Source organism: Thamnophis sirtalis, unplaced genomic scaffold (genome assembly GCF_051295495.1).
Source record: "Thamnophis sirtalis isolate CommonGarterSnake01/CBP01778 unplaced genomic scaffold, rThaSir2_p1.2 scaffold_8, whole genome shotgun sequence".
Classification (NCBI taxonomy): Eukaryota; Metazoa; Chordata; class Lepidosauria; order Squamata; family Natricidae; genus Thamnophis; species Thamnophis sirtalis.
In genome coordinates this window covers 26,201,769-26,222,866 of record NW_028261388.1, presented here as the reverse complement: position 1 = coordinate 26,222,866, position 21,098 = coordinate 26,201,769, and the positions used below count along the sequence as shown (strand labels likewise).

Here is a 21,098-nt window from a genome sequence, read left to right as displayed (position 1 = left end):
CCCAATTTTTACTCTAATGCCTTAACCAATACCCCAAACTGGTTCTTATCAGTCCTACCATTCTTTAAAGTACTATCTTTTTGGGCACAAGATCTTGTGTTTCAGCCTGGCCTCTTGTTCTTCAGCGGGAGTTTTCCATACTGTGATGGATGGGGGGGGGGGGGAACACAAGGCACAAAACTAATTTCAGTTGCAGTCAGATCAGCAGGTAAGGGAGATCCATACACAACCCCTAGCCCAAGATAAACTTGGATCTCAATTCCCCTTAGTCTCCCAGCCAGTAACGGCAGTTAACACCCCAAACCCCTGGACGGGAATCATATATTAAAAAGGGTAAATAGGACACTTTCCTTAAAAGTACAATTCCCAGTGCTCCAAAGCGAAAGGAAACCACGACTCCCATTTCTTTTCCAAAAGAAAACCATAACTTTACTCTAACGAAGCGGAAAGACCATTAGATTTTACAATTACGGTAATTACAGCGGGGGCGGTTTCAGGAGGAGGAGCGGCGGCGGCAGCAGCTCCCCCTGGCGGCCAAAAGGGCACCGAAGCGAACCAGAAGCTTCTGGCTTGAAGAAAGGCCGATCTGGTGACGGGCGGCTGACGGCAGCCGCTCACGTGACGCCGCATTGGCCGCGGCCCCAACAGCTGAAGCAGCTGCCCGGAGCTGGGCTTGGAGTAGACAGGTGTTTCTGCGGCAGAAGCCCGGGTGAGTTGCGGGTGAGTGAAAAGGGGAAGCCGTGGGACGGAGACGGCCGGTGGGAGAAGTGAGAGAAGGAGCGTTGCCCTGAGTGAAAGTTTCATTAGCCACTCGCGACGTCCTGCCGTCCCCCACGCCAGTTTTATCGGCTCAGCCGGGATGCGCTGTTGCGGCGCTGGAAGTGACCTGTGGACCGCAGGCGCGTAGAGGCCCTGCGGTCGGTGCAGGGTTGGCAGGAAGAATACTGAAAATCTAAAGGTCGAGCCTCGCTAAATAAAAATAAAATAAAACAAACCTTCTCGTGGGTTGCTCTGGACTTGCGGGAGGTTTTGCATTAGTTCCTTGGCTGGTGACGCAAGTCGTGAGTATTGAATAATTCAAAACAGCGTTGAAGTCTGAAACCTCACTTCCCATCGTTGAAAGAAGGTTGCGTTGCTTTATTTTTTATTAATTGATGCATTCAAATAACTACTTTGGAGCTTGATTCTCTGTGTTCAGATTGGTTCAGTGGTGTTTAACTTCAAACCAGTAACATTTACCAGCTGGTTCCCACAGGGTTCAGCAACAATTATGTCTAAGTGAATTTGCACGTGGAACCTATGTATAGGTGAATTGTGCACAGGAAGTACTCATGTTTAGGTGAATTATGCATAGGGGGCATTTATGTATAGGTGAATTGTGCACAGGGGGTACTTATGTTTATGTGAATTTGCACAGGGGGTACTTATGTCTAGGTGAATTGTTCATAGGATTTCAGGAGTATGCGCCCCTTCAGACTTCAAGTGAAAAACTTTAGGTCATACCGGGACATGCTATATCTCATATTAGATTGTAGATCTAGCTCTTGTTAAAATTGGGTTAATCATAGGTAAGTCATTGTTTAATCTTAGTTGCTCACTAGTGGCCAGAGGATTGACCTAAAATTTATTTAGCTCCTAAATAATCTCTTAAGAGTTGTTCCAGCTTTTACGTTGTATAATTCTCAGAATAAATCAGAACTGGGAGAATTTATTCATGCCAGGCCTCCATAAATTATGGGTACAGAATATGCTCTATTAAGTATGTGCAAAAATGAGCTGTAACCATCTAAGTAGTCCCTACGCAGCAGTAAACTGATAAAATATCTTGCAAAGCTAGTGATGTGGACCCAAAATGATCATGGAACATAAACAAACTGTAATGGCCCTATTTGTACAATTTGCTCAACCAGACTAAGTCACATAGTTTTAGTATGGTCTTTTTGCTAAACCATGATCTGATTTTGGCTCAGCAATTTATAAGTCATGGTTTCAGTTGTTGGGTGTGAACACAGGCAATTCTGCACACAGGATGTAGAATTATAGCCATCCGGGATTAGTCAGGTAAACTATGGCATATCTGCTCCAGCTCAAGCCATTCGGTCTAATGGTTGTAGATTCTCATAGATTAGAATACTGATAGCTGAGGCAGAACTTTGTAACTTGAATCTGAAGTTAGTTAAATTATACATAATGTCATGAGTAGGATATTTCCTTTCTTAAGTGCATTGCTGATGTTTGTTGTTGTCAGAATGTTGAATTGACACTGTAGTCAGAGGCATTTTTTTGTCCCAAAACACAACAAACCTAACTATTATTTCTAGGAAATATTTTCATTGCATCAGTCATACCATGATACATTTTGAAAAAACTCGTTTTCTAGAAGAGATTTAAGCTCAGAATGTCTAAATCAGAATTAATCCACAATATGGATTTATGCATCCTATGTAAAACTAGTTTTTGTGACTTATAAGCAAAAACATTGGCTTATATTGACCCCTGGAAGCATTTGGTAGTAATCATAGAGAACCCCAGAAATTGTGACTTTTAATGTAATGGATAATGCCATTTGATACTGAAGAGCAGCCATTTTTGGCTGTATGAACAATTATACTGCCTATTTCCAGGTGTAGTATATTATCTGAACATAATTGTGATTTATTCAGTAAAAAGAATTAACAGGTATGAACCATTTATGTAATTGCACTGAGATTTCATACCATCCAATAACAGTAATTGTCCAGGAGGAATGGACAAATGAGATATAGTCACGAATAGTGACTATGATTTATCTGGACTGTAAAGGAGCTAACTAAGATTAGTGATTCCCAAAATAAGGCTGTAGCCTGTAATAAGCAGATTGTAGACATTCTTCTGAATAAATGTTGTTCAGCTTAAATTATCCTATGGAGATATTGATGACCATTGTTTTCCCTTTTAAAGCCAAAATGTCAAATATTAAATGTAAAATGAACTGCAGAACTGTGTAAATTTAATCTACAGTTTGAGAAGTTTAAATGTTATTGCTCTCCTCAATGGATGAGATCAATCTTTCTGCACTTAGAAAAGTAAGTTATTAGGTGCTGTTGTTTTTTCCCATAAAATAAAATACTTTATCGTTGGAATTCTATATTAGTTGTGTCTGTCACATTATATAAACTATCTTTAGATGATATCTAAGACTAAATTTTTGGAGGTATGTAAAACTGACCATGTTGGAAGATTATAGTTGGTTTACTTTGATTCAGATGCAGTTAATGAGCACTTCATTTTCCTTTAATCAGAAGTTAATTTCATATTCATAATGAATGTATTTTTGAACTAGGCTTATCTGGAAGCTGGAATTCCAGATGATAGGATGTTGAAGTGTATAATTTTCTATTGACATTGGCAAGGACTGGTGTTAAAAAGTCTGTTAGTTTGGAAGAGCTGCTGAAAAAGCAAATGCTCAGATATCCGAGTTCATAGGCCAATAACAAATATTTTTTTATTTCTCTGTTAACTTCGTATCTTGAGAAACCTGGATTATTTCAGGAGGTGGTTTTACTTGAGGGGACCTTCATTTCTATCTTTCTTGCATCGGGTCAGAATTACATAAAAATTTGATAAGTGAGTTGGAAATATGCAACATTGGGAAGAAATCAGCTTGGTAAAACTTATTCCAAGTTTTCCAGATTCTGATATTGAAAGTAACAGGACCTTGGAGATGTGCCTTGTCTATAGATAGTCCTGCCCTGAAGTTTGTGTGGCCCTGAACCTTTGGTATTTTTGGACAGCTTTGAAGCCTTTTTGAAACAGTGCCTGGGACAGTGTAATTTAGCAACCCATTTGTTGAACTACATTTAATAGTGTTTAATCAGTTTTGTAATCCCCCAACAATAATATTATTTTATTTTTACTTATTTTTATTTATTAAATTGTTTTGTCGCCCATCTTGTTTCGAAGTGACTCTGGGGAGTCACAAAAGAAAGATGGGGAGAGAGGAAGCGGGATTGGGTGGGGGAAGTGGGATTGCCTCTTAATTCATCAACAACATCTAGTGTGTTGCTCCCCTCTTGGAGCCCCATCTGGCAGAGTCAGGTCTTCAGGCCCTTATGGAAGGTCAGAAGGGTAGGAGTTAATCCCACCTCAAGGGGTAAGATATTCCAAAGGACAGGTGACATGGCAGAGAAGGCCCTTCTCCTGGACTCCACCAGCCGAAATTCCTTGACTGATGGAATTCCATTATATGCTTAATTTATCTTCTCATTGTTTAAATCCTTATTATTTATGCTTTGCTCTTATTTCGTTGTTTAAATCCTAATTATATAAGCTTTGCAAGATGCTTAGAGTTACTGTTCAGACTAAGGCAACCTATACATCATGTGTCAAACTCAAGGCCACAGGCCAAGTTCGGTCCATGATGTGGATGGATCCAGCCTGCAAGGCTGTCCTGGGAAATGTAAGGGGCCAGCCTGCATCACTTTGGCACCGGTGTACCCATGTCACTTCGACCTGGTCTGCCTGTATTTCTTCTACCCAGTGCAAAGGGGAAACATCGGCCCAGCGTTGCTTCGGCCTGGTTTACCCAGTGCGAAGAGGAAACATGCCAGCAGTTTGGGTAGTGGTGTCAAGATGACCACGCCCACCCAGTCCCCCCTCCCGAAATCAACCACAGCCCTGATGCAGCCCTCAATGAAATCACACCCCTGCTATACACTGATTAAATAAATGATGCTGCAGATAAGGAATGCAGACTTTATAGCTCTCCAATTGTTGCTGAGTAATGTTCTTGAATTGGTCACCTTTGCTCCTGATGGCTGGATTATTAAATTTGAGCAATATCTGAGGGACTCCAAATTCTCCAGACTCGAAGACAAGGAAAACTATTTAATATTAATACTGTTTGATATCCTTTTAAGATGTTATCTAACATTAACGTTCTTTGTGTATATGAATGTATAGCTGATTTCACTTTAAGATTTGGATTTAGATACTTTCCACTGATGTATTCTCTTCTGTTCAATGTCTCCACTTAATTTATTCTATGTTTCAGTGTGCAATAATGGAGCCAGGTCAGGATTCAGCTATGCAAGAAAATGAAAATGCAAGAGCAATTGAAGATGAGTACAAGAAAGCTTTTGTGTTTATTAATAAAGCATTGAATGCAGATGAATTGGGTCAAATAGAAGCAGCAAAGAATTATTATAGGCAGGGGCTTACCCACTTAAGCAAAGGTGTTCGTATTCCATCAGAAGGTCTTGAAGGCACCAAGAGCCTTGCTGTGCCTGTTAGGCAAATGCAGCAAAAGATGAGAGAAACTTTAGAAAACGTTACTGCTCGTTTGAGACTTTTAGATGAAATTTCCCAAGCAAATACCACTGCCATTAGCTCCAATACAGAGATGCCCAAATTATATCCAACAATTCCATCCAAAGAAAAGCCTGAGAGGCCTCCGGTGCCCAGTTCATTGACATCACCCCCTCAACCACTCTCAAGCTATGGAAATATTGGATCCACAAGTCAAGGGCAAATGGCTGCATTGAGTCCATCAACTTCAATGAAGCCCAATGAAGCACCTCCTGCTTATACTCCAGAGGCCACTGATGGCCACTATACTGTGTCTTATGGGACAGAATCTGGGGAATTCTCATCTGTTGGAGAGGATTACTATATAAAATGTAACCAGCCGCCTCCTGTTGATAATTTTGGAGTAGATGCTGATGAATTAATCCTCATTCCCCATGGTGTGCAGATTTTCTATGTCTCCCCTGATGGACAAGTTAGCGCTCCCTCATATCCTGGATATCTTCGCATTGTAAAGTTTTTGGATACAGATGTTGCAACAGCCCACAATCGCCCTCCAGCTTTCCTTCAGGTAATTCCTGCTCTCTTTGTGCTTAGAGTATAGTCTTCCCAAGCTATTAGAAAGACTGTCTGGACGAAGTGCCAGCAGTTTTGGGGAGGCCAAAGTTGTTCTACTTGTGCTTTAGGAAATAATTGTTTTCAAACTATATTCATTCCAAGACTTTTGGATGTTCCACATTGAAATGTGATTCCTAAGGTTTCTTTTTTAAGTAAGATAATAGTAAAGGCCAAAGCAAACTTCATGTGTAGACTAATAGGCATTTATGAGACCCATACATGCAACTGAATCTATTACTTGTTCTTATGTTGAGGTTTACCTTTATCTGGACTTGCTATTACACTTTCATTGATAAATTTGCTCCATTCTTTACAACCTGTGATCTCCCTTCAGCATATGTTTTACTTTGAACTTCCATCTTCATCAGACAATCTAAGGAATGTCAATCCTCTGGAAGCCATGAAAAATCTGTTTAGCTAGCTGTAAGTCAAAGCTGAAGTCAGCTTTCCATGTCTAGTGAGGAAGTGCTGGAGAGCTACTGTTAAAGAATATGTGTCATCTCAAGGGCTACTTAATATGACTTGATATGAACCAGACCGCTACCCTGTAACCCCAGACCATATCCTGTGTATACATTTCACTGGCTTTAACAAAAACCATTATCATACAATGCTCGCTTTTTGTTAAGCCTCTGCTAGAAAAGCCTGCCTTTTAAAGATTCTCTAGTACATATTAAGACAGTCTATATCAGTTGCACAGAAGGTTATGTGTATAATTAAATGCTAAAGTCAATATTTGGGGATAATATCTAGGACACGGGGCACAATTATAATTGGTTAAGTGTTTTTGGGGACCATTTCATACGCTGAAAGCTATACAAATATAGTTCTGAAAATAGCCTTATAAGTGTAATCCCTGGTCCCGCACAACGAAGACCTAAAAAAGGAGCCATGCAAGTTTCAGATTTGTTTATTATGTTGATTTTTTAAATTAAACACTGAATATCTTTGTATTTTGTTCATTAAATACTCAATCTATTTGGCTTTCTCTCTTCCAGGTTTGTGACTGGATATATCCTCTTATGTGCGGCCAGTCTCCTGTTCTCTCATGCCAGTCAGGAGTCTATATGTTCCCTGATATGATGTCACAGGTATCAGGATCCTATGTAGGAGTAGTGTTGTCTTCAGAACTTCCACTTGCTGACCGAGAACTATTTGAAGATCTATTGAAGCAGATGACTGACCTTAGAATACAGGTAAACACTTATTTCATGCAGCCGTTCACAGAACTTTAAACAGTTCACTGGAATTTCTACTCATATCACCCAGCATGTGTGTTGTTGAACAGGCATCTCTGTATATTACCTCAGTTCTATAGCATCCTAGTTGACATGAACGTGGCAAAGTGATTTCTAAGAAAACACAGCTATATTATGGGAGAGTATTGGTTCTATTCTATAATTTGACATTTTAAAACATCTGTTGCAGCCTTTTAAAATCATTGACCTTTTATTGATTTTGGTTATGGATTTAATTATGAGTAGGATAGCAGAATTAGGCATTTTGCATAATTAAAATATTTATGTTTCCCTGTTCCCTCATTCAAAAAAACCTTCAGGTAGATTGAGGAAGACACTATTTACAACAAAAATGATGGGAATAGTTGACCAGTTGTTTATAATAGAGCAAAGAGTAAGCAAAATCTGTTGCAGATATTTTAAAGAACATTCTTTTAAACCAGATATTTCATTATAAGATTATGAAGATATAATTTATTTAACCCATTCATGAAATGAAATGAAAAATTAGAAGTGGTAGAATGGTAGAAAATTTAGCTGATGGTAATAGAAGAGATAATCATCTAATATGTATATAAAAGCAGATAATTATTGCCATACCTCATTGATTAAAGTGATAATCTTTAAATATGAAACTACATTCTTCTTTGGAAATCTATAGTAAACAATAGTTGGTTTAATTACAGTTTATTTTTTTTCTTCTCTAACTTTTATTTGCTTATTATTCCCCTTGGGTGGCATTCTGGTTCTAAAATCTGAATTTTTCTTGATCTCATAGTATAAAAATAAGTTGGGATCTTTATTAATGTCTGAATTCACTTGCATGCATCTCATTTAAAAAGGATAATTTTGTAAGGGTATTATACGCTGTTACTGTGAAAGAATGCAGAATGGCTTCTTTGTTGAGCCTTCAAACTGTTGATGTCCTTAATATGGTACTGCAGGCTCCAAGATCCCGTGAGGGAGTAGGGTTTCCATCAGGATGCCAAAGGTCTTACAAAGAGCTTTTTGAGGATATGTTAAAACAGATATCAGATCTTGGAACTAAGGTAAATTTGAGGACTATGATTTAATGGTGGTGGCAAAGTTTTACAAATTGCCTTTATTTTGCAATGTGCAATATTTATTTATTGTAGAACATATATGTCACCAAACAAGTTATTTCGTGAGCCAATTTTATTGAACCGCTAAATATTAGATATATGTAAAAAAAGAGGGGGGGAATTTGGAGAATGGTGATTTGGCAATCAGTGTGTGTTTGCCATGTTTAGAAAGACACATGCTAAAAGATGTCTGAGAGTAGAACTGGACAACAATTGAATATAACAGTTGAATGTTGAAAATAATGAGAAGGACCTAAATTCTTAGGTAGAATATAGTAGAGACACTTTCAATGAATGTAGAATGTAGATCCAAACTATATCTAACTTTAAATACTATAATAAAACTTATGGAGAGGTCGCACTATTAATGATGACTGATAAAATATTATATACAATATGTAAACCCAAACATAAATAGATTTTTAAGCTTGATAGACTTAGAATAACTTTATTGACACTTTGTATATTAATCGGTGTACATTAAAATGAAATTTTAATGCATACACCTCTAATATACAGTACATAAACATGACTAAATAAATAAAATAATGCATATACTCACATATATTTATGACATGGAGAAAAAACACCTTCTATTTCGATATGTACATGCACTGCTGTCACCAAACCAAACAGTGATGCAGTTATTAAATGCTCTCAATCGTGCCTTTGTAAAAAGTGGCCAGGACAGAAGGAGAAGGATGTGCTCTTCTCATCTGACACAGGAAATGCAGATGTTGGTTTGCGCACTTCACTAAGGATGATGTGTGGCGAGACCAGTTCAGATTGTTAGTTATCTGCACCCCCAGATACTTAATAGTGTTGACCACTTCTGCAGTTTCATCCTTGATACTGAGTGGAGTATGACTATGCCGGCTCTTTCTAAAATCTACAATGATCTCCTTTGTTTTATTAACATTTAGAACCAGGTTACTTTTATTGCACCAGTCCACCAGAACTTTCCCCCTTTTCCCTATACCCGTCTCCATTGTCATCCCAGATAAGACCCACCACTGCTGTATTATCTTCATACTTCATGATATGATTTGTAGCAGATTTGACACAGCAGTCGTGGTGAACAGGTGAATAGTAGTGGATTCAAGACACAGTCCTGTGGGGAACCTGTATGCAAGGAGATGGAGTTGGAAACTTTTCTTCCAATTTGCACAAATTGGAGCCTTATCAATAAGGAAATCCAGTTTGTTCACCAAATGCTGAGGAATATGTTGTATAAATCACTTGCCAAAATCATAGAGAGTTCTAAGTTATAAATCATGTATCGTTTATCACGGTATGTGGCCTGAGGTCATCAGTCTTTGTTTTTTTACAGTATACAATACTGTAATCTTCTCAGATCTATCAGTGGAGTTTTATGCCTACTTCCTCTTCCATCCTTCGCTGCCTAAGAGTGTATATTAGGAGTCTAATTCACAAATTATGTTATATTTAAATATAGATGTTTTATTTTTAGTTTAGCAGGTTGTGTGAATTTCTTAAACCACTTTCCTGCAATGATTCATATTTAAAAGCAGCTCCAATTTTTTTAAAAATATACAGAAAATGGATTAGCAATTATTTTTGATAAGAAGGAAAATGTCCACTTTTATATTTTTAAAAATGATCTTGTAAATTTTATCCATTAACAATCCTAGTCAGATGATTCAATTTTCAAACTATTATCAGATTTAACATTACATTATTTTTCAGTTACTATAATGTTTATGAAAGAAAAAAGAATACTATAACTAATAAATTCTGAATGACCAACTAATAAAATGTTTTTAAAAACAATATGCCTTTTTAGCTACACCTTTGTGGCATAAGAAAACACTGATCTGGCTTACCCAATACCTCTTTCTGTTTCACATTTAGTTAATTTACTGAGGATTAATCATTAATATAGATTAGTTACTTACATTTCATTCCTTTTCCCTAAAGGCCATTTCTAATCAATAAGCATATATGCTAACTAATAATGATCCATAGAGAATGATATCAATCCAGCATTTATTAAATAGCTATATTCTGTGAATGTGAAATTATTTAAAGAATGTACAAGATAAATGTTTTGGAATTTGCATTATGATGCATATACTCATTGATATTGAGATATTGATGAGAAATAATATAGCATCTTGGGAGACTTAATTGATTATAGCAGTGATAATGGTTCCACATTTTATCTCACCTTCTTAATGTTGACATTAATTTACCTAGACATTTTTATGTCTAGTTCTCAATCCAAATTGTACAGCTGGTAACTTCTTTGACAAAAGGGGCCATCTAACTATCACATGATTGTATTTGTCTTATTTCTGGCTGTGCCAGTATGAGAAAAACCCAGAATAAATACAATGAATGCTTTTATTTTGTTTGTGAGAACAGAACAATACATAGAAGTTCATTGACCCTTCTTAGTCTTACTCTGGGGGTGGCGTGGGGAAAACCCAAAATATCATCTTTCAATTTTGAACAGTTGAACAAAGGATTGCAATTTTTAAGGACAAATAGAGCACTGAATGAAATAATAGTGAGTTTCTTTAAACTGAAAGAATACTTTCTATGTAACCTTTCCATTGTACCTAATTAAGTACAAATAAATGTAAAGCAATTAGTAAACAAATGCAAGATATGCTGTTTTAAATGCTCCCAATTGAAATTAATTAAAAGAAAGCTGGAGAGTAGGTGAGCCTCCAGAAGTTATTGAACTAGAACTTCCAACAAGTCTTCTCATTAAACATGTTGAATAAGGAGGTTCGATCATGTAGTGTCCATTAGGGCAAAATAAATAGGAAGTCATAAATAACTTAGTAACCTTCCAAATCAAGATTTCTAGAGGAAATCTCTTTGTGTAGAATCCCTGTTCTAACGAGTATCAGATCTATAAAGATTTAAATTCAAGAATTTTACTGTTTTGGCTTTATCAGCATATTATATAAAACATTTTAAGTAAAATTCCTTATCATGATAATGTAGAATTATGTGATCAAGAATGCAGTGTAGCTGTCTAGCAACTCTGAGAAACATTATTTTTTAAAGAATATTTAAGCATATTATCAATGAGAAGGTTACAAAACTTGTAAAGTTTATCAAAGGTTAATGCTCAAATTATTAAGAAGAGAAAGACTTTTTAAATATGCAACCCTGTTATGCAATACTTTATCAAATTCAGTAATAACTCTAAAATGTATACCGTAATACTACATATTGCGAATCAGAAAATGTTTTGGTCACAAAGTAAATTCTCTGTAGGATGGCATGATTTTCAGCTAATTTAATATATAACTGTGTTTCTTTGGTTTTCTGTTGTTTTTATTTTTGTGCATATTAATTTCACATATTAGCCTGCTGAAGCTTCAAGTGATGTGATCAACCTTGGGCAGACTGTACGTATTCAGCCAGTGCCTGAAGACAGAGATCATGAATTACCTGAATGGAGTGAGAAAATAGCTCATGGCATCTTATCAGGTATTCTCAGACTTTGCAGAAGACACCCGTCTTTAGATACTGTATGTTGCAACTTTCCAAGTATGGCTGAGTCTTATGGAAGTTATAATCTCTCTGCATCCATATGGTATTAGCTTGAGTAAATCTGCACTGATGCTTAAGTTTATGACTAAAATTATCATAGCTAATAAATAGTTGAATAAATCCAATTTTTAGTAAAACCATATTATAATCCTGTAAACAGAAATTGCAGTCAAACATAATTTGTGTTCATTATTAGTTACATTAGTGCAAATGTATTTTTTTAATCAATAGATATATTTAAAAAATGAATAGTTGGCTTCCAGTTTAGTACTTCAGTTTCAGAGTGACATCTAGATGGTGAAAATATCTATCATTTGATAATAATATTTATTTTAATGAATTTGAAAACATAGGTTACAACTGCTTTCTATAATTGCTTAAATTTTTGGCTGAAGGAAAATTAGTGTGTAGTATGAAAACCTTCCCTAAAAATTGACCTGGGCTAATTTTCATTAGTTGAAAGCCAGGTATGAATTTAACATACTAGTGTGGCTAGAAGGGAGTTAGCAGAGGTTTAGCATAGGTAGTCTTCCCTTAACAGCCATTTGTTCAGCAATCACTCAAAGTTACAACAGTGCTGTAGTAAGGGACGTACAATCAGTCCTGGTAGTTTTAGCTGTTGCAGCACCTCTGTGGTCATATGAACAAATTTCAGACCCACTCAGACCCACCTGCATTTATGACCTTTTAGCCACCCACTTGCCAACTGCTGCCAGTTACTTTCCCAGTCTGGCCTTACCCACCTCTGCTGCATCACCTACTACTGCTGTACTGGCCATGGTCTTCTTTCATACTGGCGCAACCAGAGCATCTCTTGTGCCCAGCCAAGGCCTCTGTTTGCACACCGCTCAAAGTCTTCTGGGTTTATTTTGCTAAGGAATGTGATCATGTGACATCGTGTTTTATAACTGCAATACTTAGTAATGGAAATACCTGTACTGGTAAGTTCTTGTTTTAAAATGTGGTTCTTAAAATGTTTTCGGATAGGCAACAAAAATTGTTTTAAAAAGTAACAAGTACAGGTAAGTCCTTGATTTACAACACTTCATTTAGTGACCATTCAAAGTTACAACAACACTGAAAAAAGTGATTTATGACCGTTTCTCACACTTTTTATTATTGCAATGTCTCCATAGTCACGTGATCAAAAATTGGATGCTTGGCAACTGACTCATATTTATGACAGTTGCAGTACCCTGGGGTCACGTGATCACCTATTGTGCCTTTCTGACAACCAAAGTCAATGGGGAACCCACAATCACTTAACAACTGTGTTACTAGTTTAACAACTACAGTGATTCCCTTAACAACTGTGTTAAAGGAGATCATAAAATGTGGTAAAGTTAACTTACAAATATTTCACTTAGCAATAAAAATTTTGAGCTCAATTGTGGTTGTAGGTCAAGGACTACCTGTAAAGTTTGTAAGTTTGTAAGTTTAATTTTATTTATAGGCCGCCCAATCCCGAAGGACTCTGGGCGGCTTACAGAAGGGAAGAGAAAGAAAATAAAAGAAAGTAAAAATAAAATAAGACAAGTTAAAACGACACAAATACATTCATTTCAATCGGGGCTGGACCTCAACAATGAGGTCAACAGCCCCAGGCCTGCCGGAAAAGCCAGATATTGACAGCTTTTCTGAAGGCCAGGAGAGTGAGTGAGGCCCGGATTTCTGGGGGTAGTTCATTCCAAAGGGTTGGGGCAGCCACAGAGAAGGCTCTCCTCTGGGGAGCCGCCAGCCGACATTGTCTGGCTGATGGCATCTGAAGGAGGCCAACCCTGTGGGATCTTACCGGCCGCTGGGAGGAGTGTGGCAGTAGGCGGTCTCGCAGGTATGCTGGTCCTAAGCCATGTAGGGCTTTAAAGGTAATAACCAACACCTTGAATTGCGTCCGGAGACCAATGGGTAGCCAGTGCAGCTCGCGGAGGATAGGTGTAACATGGGTGTACCTAGGTACATCCAATATCGCTCATACAGCTGCATTTTGGACTAGTTGCAGTCTCTGAACACTTTTCAAGGGTAGCCCCATGTAGAGCGCGTTGCAGTAATCCAGCCTTGAGGTGACCAGGGCATGAGTGACAGTTTGGAGTGCCTCCCGATCTAAGTAGGGCCGCAATTGGTGCACCAGGTGACCCTGGGCAAAGGCTTCCCTGGTCACAGCCAACAGATGATGTTCCAGTGTCAGCTGTGAATCCAGGAGGACCCCCAAATTGCGTGCCCTCTCTGAGGGGTGTACTTTTTCGCCCCCCAAGATCAAGGATGGACTATCTGGGCTGTCCTTCGGGGGGAATATCCATAGCCACTCAGTCTTGTCGGGATTGAGCACGAGTTTGTTTACCCCCATCCAGATCCTAACAGCCTAATTCCCTGACCATTCAGTGACTAAAAATCAAATGGTAATCTAAACCAAGATATTCACTTAGAAGATGTTCAGTCAGACGTCTAGAAGTCGCCAATTCACCTATTATGTACCATAACTTAGAAACAATCCAATGCCTATATTCATTTTACAGAGAGATTTCTTGACTGGTCTTGAGACCATGTGGGGGAAGAGAAGTCTTCTGACTATATGAATCTCCTAGCATTGCAATTTGAATAATAAAAGCTTTGATTACAGTTAACAGGAACAAAATTTTGTCCTGAGGGCGAATTCTTGCTAATATTACTTCATAAATACTGTTTGATATGTTTCCATGAAGGAGCATCCTGGTTGAGCTGGGGTCTGGTCAAAGGAGCAGAGTATACTGGAAAAGCAATCCATAAAGGAGCCTCTAAATTAAGAGAACACATTCACCCAGAAGAAAAACCTATGGAGGTCAATCCAACTGTAGCAAAGGGACTGCAAGTGGCAAGGCAAGCTACAGGAGGAGCAGTCAAAGTCAGTCAATTCTTGGGTAAGATATGGAAACCCAGTTTCCTTGGGAAAGTCCTGAGTTGCTTAGCATGGTCTATAGTTTCTTACGTTTTGTAGTTTCAGATTTTTTTTTTGTCCTTTCCTTTTTATAAATATTAAGAAAAAAGAGTTAAGACCATTGGACCAGAGGTGACTACCATGTGGCTATCATGGGAGCTTTCACTGAGAAATTAGATATTTATAATTTCATTAATAATTATCTCAAACCATTTTATGCTTGTTTACAAACATATCACTAGGCATATCTTAGCACATGTTCATTCTTCTCCTCAAATAAATGATGTGATCACTTTTTTGAAACCCATACTATGTAGAGTAAGTAGGTCCGGGTCCCTAATTTTGAGCAGGATGTTCTTTGAGTGTGAAAAAAACCTTGACCTGCTGGTAATTTGCCCTTTAATCCATAAACCAGACATGTCCTACCCAGTCTGGATGGTTTCATAGGCTCAAAAGGAGCTTTGACAGGGTGCACTTTAGTACACTTACTTTATAGCTTATGGAAGTGTACATGCATGGTCAACTTTTAACCAAACATGATTAAACATAGTTTAATATGATGGGGATAACCATCAATTATATAGTAAAATCTTACCATCAATTTTTAAGTAATTTGCTCTATTGACAGAAGTGCTAAACTTCAGCATAGCTTCTAGTAATCTATGTTTTTTCATCTAAGAAAACTTCCCCTCAATTTGTTATAGTTCAAATTATGTTGACTACGTTTCTCTGGTGTTCTCTAGATATATTGAGCTTTAACTCCTATAATTCATAACGGTGCACATCTTGGTAGAAGTTGAAGTCCCTTATTTTACAAGCAGGTCTGAGCAGTTCAAATAATTCAGTCTATTTTGACTGTGACTTGGTCTTGTCATCAACTACATGTCCAAATATGATCTCTGTACATAATGAAACTAGATAAACTGCAATGGTTTAAAATCAAACTAATATTTTCTACTGAAAATGCCTTTTTAAGATAGATGATATCCCTTTCAGAAGCCTAAGTTTTCTGAGTTGAATTATAAATCAAAGGCGATGAATATCTGTTGAAATTGTTATATTTTAATTTATTTTAGAAAATTTAGATTGCCACCTATTCACCCATGAATTACACAATATAAGCATCATATAAAAATGATGAAATGTTACCATTTCTAATGCTGTTTCTGATGAATAAAATCATTGGAAGAAACGTCAGGCAAAATGTGTTTATAAGGCTTGGTTGAACAGAGTACAGAATGTATCTATCAAAAATGTCAACAACAATAGTGCTTTCTGTTTTAGTTGAAGGTGTTTGTTCTGTGGCAAGTTGTGTTGGCAGAGAGTTAGCCCCTCATGTGAAGAAACACGGAAGCAAACTGGTTCCAGAATCCCTTAAGAAAGACAAAGATGGAAAATCAACTTTGGATGGTGCTCTAGTTGTAGCAGCAAGTGGAGTTCAAGGTAACCAAATTAAATAACTATCTGTCAATGCATTTTAAGCTAATTGTTTATATATTAGTTATCTTCTGGCTCTACTTATTTTTGCAGGGTTTTCAACAATATGGCAGGGTTTGGAATCTGCTGCAAAATGCATTGCTAAAAATGTATCTACAGAAACAGTTCAGACAGTCAAGTACAAGTAAGTTTTTTCCTCTTCTGCATAAATAATAACTGAGTGTTAGGGAATAACAATTGCATAAAAGTACTTTGTGTCTATTGCTTAATTGTACATTATTGTGATATAAATGTATAGTTTTCTCAATTATATAAAAATAAGGCATAAGTAAAAAAAAAAAAAGGTTTGTTGCTGAGGAATCTCCCTGTCTCCAGATATTTTTCTTTCTTTCTACTTAATATGTTATAGAGCAGCAGTTATCTACCTTTTTGGCACTAGGGACCAGTTTTGTAGAAGACAATTTTTCCACAGGCAGTATATGTGTGTTTGGTTTTGCTTGCTTGCTGGCCACTCACCAGTGTGCAGCTGCTTTAAAGCGGAAAGACAACTCCCTAGAGTTAGGCTGGATTCCTGATGGCTAGATGGACACATTCCTATCATTTCTTACCAATAATTCAGGAATGCAAATGGTTGCATTGCCTTCTGGGATGTATTTTGAACCTCACAGTCTAATTTAACAACCAAGAGCTTTTTTGATGGCCTCTCACCCAAACACAAGCCTATTGTGACTTGTCTCATTTTTTAAATTGGGCAAGATCAGTCATGTGCTTCCACTGGCTTTAGTGAACAGGCTGTCTAGATGTTTCTCTGTTTTATTCTGCTTAATCACAAACATCCAACATAACTGCAATGACATGAAAATGACAAAGTATTTTTAGGCTTACAGCATGTAGGCTTTCATGCTGTACCCCAAAGGGAGATTGTATGTATGTAAGTCACATGGTTGGCACTGCAACATGTTTCAGTGTCACTAGCATCATCCCGAGAGCCCCATTGACTCCTATAATCTCATGCTAGTGTCTTTTATTCACACTTGAATTCAATGTTGGTAATACTCCACCAGCTTTAAAGTTATATCATTTCACGGCCATCAAATTGGAAAGGGTTATTGTTGCTCTTTGGGTATATTAACTATTTAGTTTACTAGCTCACTAGGAAAATATATCTGATAGGCTGTGTGTGGCAAATTATGTGAGGTATTCTCATTTTCTCAGCACAAGTGGGTCTTGATTTGTACATTTAATCCTATGAAATGATCACATTATTTGAATTTGTATTACTTTAAATGATATTTCAGTGGAAAATAGGTTCCAGCATGATCAACCAGGAAATGAAAACGGTTACATATAGTGTTTATGTTTATCATGAAACATAAGTTAAAGATTAAAATAATATACTTACATCTTAAATTTATCTTTAACGAAGTCACAAGAATAGTGATAGTTACAAAAAAAAGCCATCATGTTTATCTTCTAAATACATATTTCAAATAAAGCAAGTGAACAAAGGATAAACCCATATCCGAAATAGAACTGTTATCACCTACATTCCTTAATCTACAGCCACAATTGGGACAGGGCTTTCCATTGCTGAAACAATGGTGGCCATAAAGCAAATGTCACATGACAGGATCACTTACTGACTGCAATCCTGTCATCCCGGTTGTCGTTATTAACAGAATCATGGTTTGTTAAGCGAGTACTCATCCCAAAATTAAACCATTCCAGGCTTAATCCTTACCAGCCCTGAGTCTTAGTAAAGTAAGGGATTGTTTCCAACTTCCCCCGCCTGCTTATCTCCCCTCCTCCATTTCTGTCATGTGGCTGCCATGCATCCTGCTTTGTGGGGAGGCAAGCAGCCCTAGAACTGCACAGCCTGGAAAGTTACAGCCATATAGCCACAGTTTCTCTTGACACCTTGCACTGTAAGACCCCTGTTGCTATGTGGTCCATTGTCCTAGATGCCTTTCAGGTTGTCCTAGATACTTTCATGTCTCATCAACTCTTGCTGTTGATGAGACGTGCTTGGACTGGCTGCAGGGCTAGCTGTGACAAAAAAAGAGCCCAAAGCAGCCCCAGTACACAAAAATGCCTCTTTACAAAAAGCTCCTGGGGCATGGCACACCAAAAAGCCCCACCACACCCAGGAACTCTATGCAAGGCAACTGCTTTGGGCTCCCCCCTCCATGCAATTGGAAATCCAATTCCTATATTCTTAAGTGTACGTTTTTTCAGTTAATGATTAACAATGTGCAGCACATGGGAATATGTATAAAACAGTAATTGTACTGAGCCAAAAATTAAGTCTTAACATTTTGCTTCTTAGGTACGGGAATGATGCTGGCCAAGCTACAAATAATGCTGTCAGTTCTGCCATCAATGTTGGTGTAACAGCTTTTAATATCGACCATATTGGAATCAAAGCTATGGTCAAGAAAACTGCAAAGGAAACAGGCCACGCAGTCCTGGATGATTATAAGATTACCGAAAAAGATGAAAATAAAGCTCTAGAAAAGAAAGAGAAAAAGGATGAACACTAAATCTGTGCAACTGAATTGCCAGAAGCCTTAATATATATTTAAATGAAAAGAATTAACAGATTTGGTATTTTTATAATCTTAAACATCTGGACTTGATTTATCAAACTTGAAGATTAACCTTTTCTAAAAATTATTTCTCTTCCCGAAATTCCAGTATTGTAGCCTCTTCTAGCCCAGTGATTTCCGTATGTGAAATTAACTTCTAGCTAACATGGTACTTTAACACATCTAGAGAGCATCAGGTTGCAGAAGGCCAATTTAAATGAAAATTAAATTTGCAATAGCATTTAACTTGCACAAGAAAACAGCTGTAAAATGGATTATTAGAACTTAGTTTGATATGTACTGTTTTAACAGCTTCTACTTTATTTTTTCTCTGAATCTTATTCAACAGTTACTGCAACTGTACCTGATTTGATTAGGTAGAGTATATATTTGAACTGTATTACATAAACAATTGATTGCTAGCAAATTCTTGATAAGCTATCCACACCAATTCCAATTCTAGAGAAACCAAAGATAGTGTTAATATTGTTATTAATTCAATTTAGTTTAGTTTAAACCAGCTTTATGAAATCCCAGTTTTAACTGGAATAGATGGCAAAATTATTAACTATTTTTTGTTGGCAAAATATGATGTTGAATTCTATGAAAAAAGATTTCTGCTAAAAAAAAGTAAGGGTCCATTTGTGGAGGAAGAAAAAGCTTTGTACTCAATATTTATTGTAAAATCATTTATTATAAATTATTTTATTGAGAGGTCTGTATTCAGAAATATATCTTGTTGCCTTGTAGGAGAATGAAATTCATTTTCTGTTAGACATTTACATTTTCTTCTCTTTAATATGAAAAAAGCAGTTGCTATTCATGTAGAATTTCCAATACTTAGAGGTCACTTCTGATTTTGATATGGAATAGTGCTGGACAAATGTATAGCAGAAAGATAGCACGTTCACTAGTTAAGAAGCTAAACACTTGAAATGACTTAGGAATTTAAAATAAGAAATAAACTTAAGATGCATATTTTGGCTGTCTTTGTTTTTATTTAAATACACTCATTCTTTGTTTAGTGACCAAATTCCAGTTAGATCATTCAGCAAAATAGCTAAATGAACATATGACTGAAAAGACACTGCAAAGAACACCGGTGGCTGCCATTTCATTCAGTTAAATCTTGCTTGGTCATCTATGTCAACATTACTATCACTCTGGAAGGTGTTGTCAAGTATGTAATGCACAAATTGATCCAAAGTATTTTTAATCATTTATTAGCATTGCGCTTGCAATTGGTCATTCATTTTGAAGACCACTGGTTACTGTGGTCTCTAAATGAAGAATGTAGTATAGGCTAGTCAATGATTGTAAGTTGAGAGGCAGAATGATCTGTTATGTTGCTCTTGCAGGTTTAAAAAAAAATGGACCAAAAGCAATGAACATGTGCAAAGTATAAGTACAAAATAGCAATAATCTGGGTATTCAGTTTGAAAAACATCTTGTGCCAAACAGGGATTAGTGATTATTCTACATTTAGCATTGGATAAAAATAAGGAAATTTGGTATCTGGATGTTATCCATACCAAATGATTGCTAATGAAACTGTTCTTATGTTTGCTTGATGTCTTAATTGACAAAACAGCTGCAGAAACACAAGGCTTGTTTTTCATTGCATCAGGTTGGTGGGCAAGAATTTCATTTCATTTTCATTTCATTTATTATATTTATATGCTGCCCTTTCCCCCCGAAGGGGACTCAGGGCGGCTAACAAATCAAATCAGGGAAGGGGGGGGGGGTACAGACAAAAATAAAAAATAAACGATACATAACAATACATAATTTAAAAACACACAACAGTCATACCATTCAAGACGGGGGCAACAGCTCTTTAGCCCCAGGCCTGTCGGAACAGCCAGGTTTTAACGGCTTTGCGGAAGGCCTGGAGGGTGGTGAGGGTTCGAATCTCCACGAGGAGTTCGTTCCAGAGGGTCGGAGCAGCCAGAGAAGGCTCTCCTCCGGGTAGTCGCCAGTCGACACTGGCCGGCGGATGGAATTCGGAGGAGGCCTAATCTGTGGGATCTAATCGGTCTAGCGGAGGTGATTTGTTGTAATATAGCTGAATTGTCTTAGTTCAGAAGGCCCTCTTAAGAAACAAAACTGATGGCAGAAAAAGATCTAAGAGCAGTGGTTAGAGTGCTGTACTGCAGCCACTTCAGCTGACTTAACTGCAGTTCAGCTGTTCAAATCTCACTGGCTCAGGGTTGACTCATCCTTCAGAAGTGGGTGAAATGAGGACCCAGACTGTGGGGGCGATATGCTGACTCTGTAAACTGCTTAGAGAGGGCTGAAAGCCCTATGAAGCGGTATATAAGTCTAACTGCTATTGCTATTGCTATCTAGCGGTCCATAGAGTCTTTTTCCCCTTGTTTTTTTTAAAAATTTC

The 21,098-nt window shown here is 37.3% G+C and overlaps 1 protein-coding gene across 4 annotated transcripts; it reads left to right on the top strand.

Annotated features, from left to right (window-relative positions):
• The first annotated feature begins 606 nt into the window (after nucleotides 1–606).
• Nucleotides 607–19,684, top strand: SPART (spartin). 4 transcript variants are annotated; one of them, XM_014062632.2, is made up of 9 exons: nucleotides 607–720; nucleotides 5,033–5,854; nucleotides 6,900–7,097; nucleotides 8,084–8,188; nucleotides 11,587–11,710; nucleotides 14,473–14,667; nucleotides 15,969–16,127; nucleotides 16,215–16,305; nucleotides 18,448–19,684. In XM_014062632.2, the coding sequence occupies exons 2-9, from the start codon at nucleotides 5,042–5,044 to the stop codon at nucleotides 18,659–18,661; spliced, it is 1,899 nt and encodes a 632-aa protein (XP_013918107.1). In that variant the 5' UTR covers nucleotides 607–720; nucleotides 5,033–5,041; the 3' UTR covers nucleotides 18,662–19,684. The 4 variants fall into 4 exon arrangements, with proteins under 4 accessions (XP_013918107.1, XP_013918111.1, XP_013918108.1 ...); XM_014062633.2 differs by lacking the exon at nucleotides 607–720 and adding an exon at nucleotides 786–1,061; XM_014062634.2 differs by lacking the exon at nucleotides 607–720 and adding an exon at nucleotides 1,107–1,126.
• The last annotated feature ends 1,414 nt before the right edge of the window (nucleotides 19,685–21,098 follow it).

What these genes read in the sequence shown, in the direction of transcription:
- SPART (XM_014062632.2), top strand. Translation starts at nt 5,042, where the DNA reads ATGGAGCCAGGTCAGGATTCAGCTATGCAAGAAAATGAAAATGCAAGA. An exon ending in AGCAGCAAGTGGAGTTCAAG is followed by an intron (nt 16,128 to 16,214) that starts GTAACCAAATTA and finishes TTATTTTTGCAG; the next exon opens with GGTTTTCAACAATATGGCAG. An exon ending in GTTCAGACAGTCAAGTACAA is followed by an intron (nt 16,306 to 18,447) that starts GTAAGTTTTTTC and finishes TTTGCTTCTTAG; the next exon opens with GTACGGGAATGATGCTGGCC.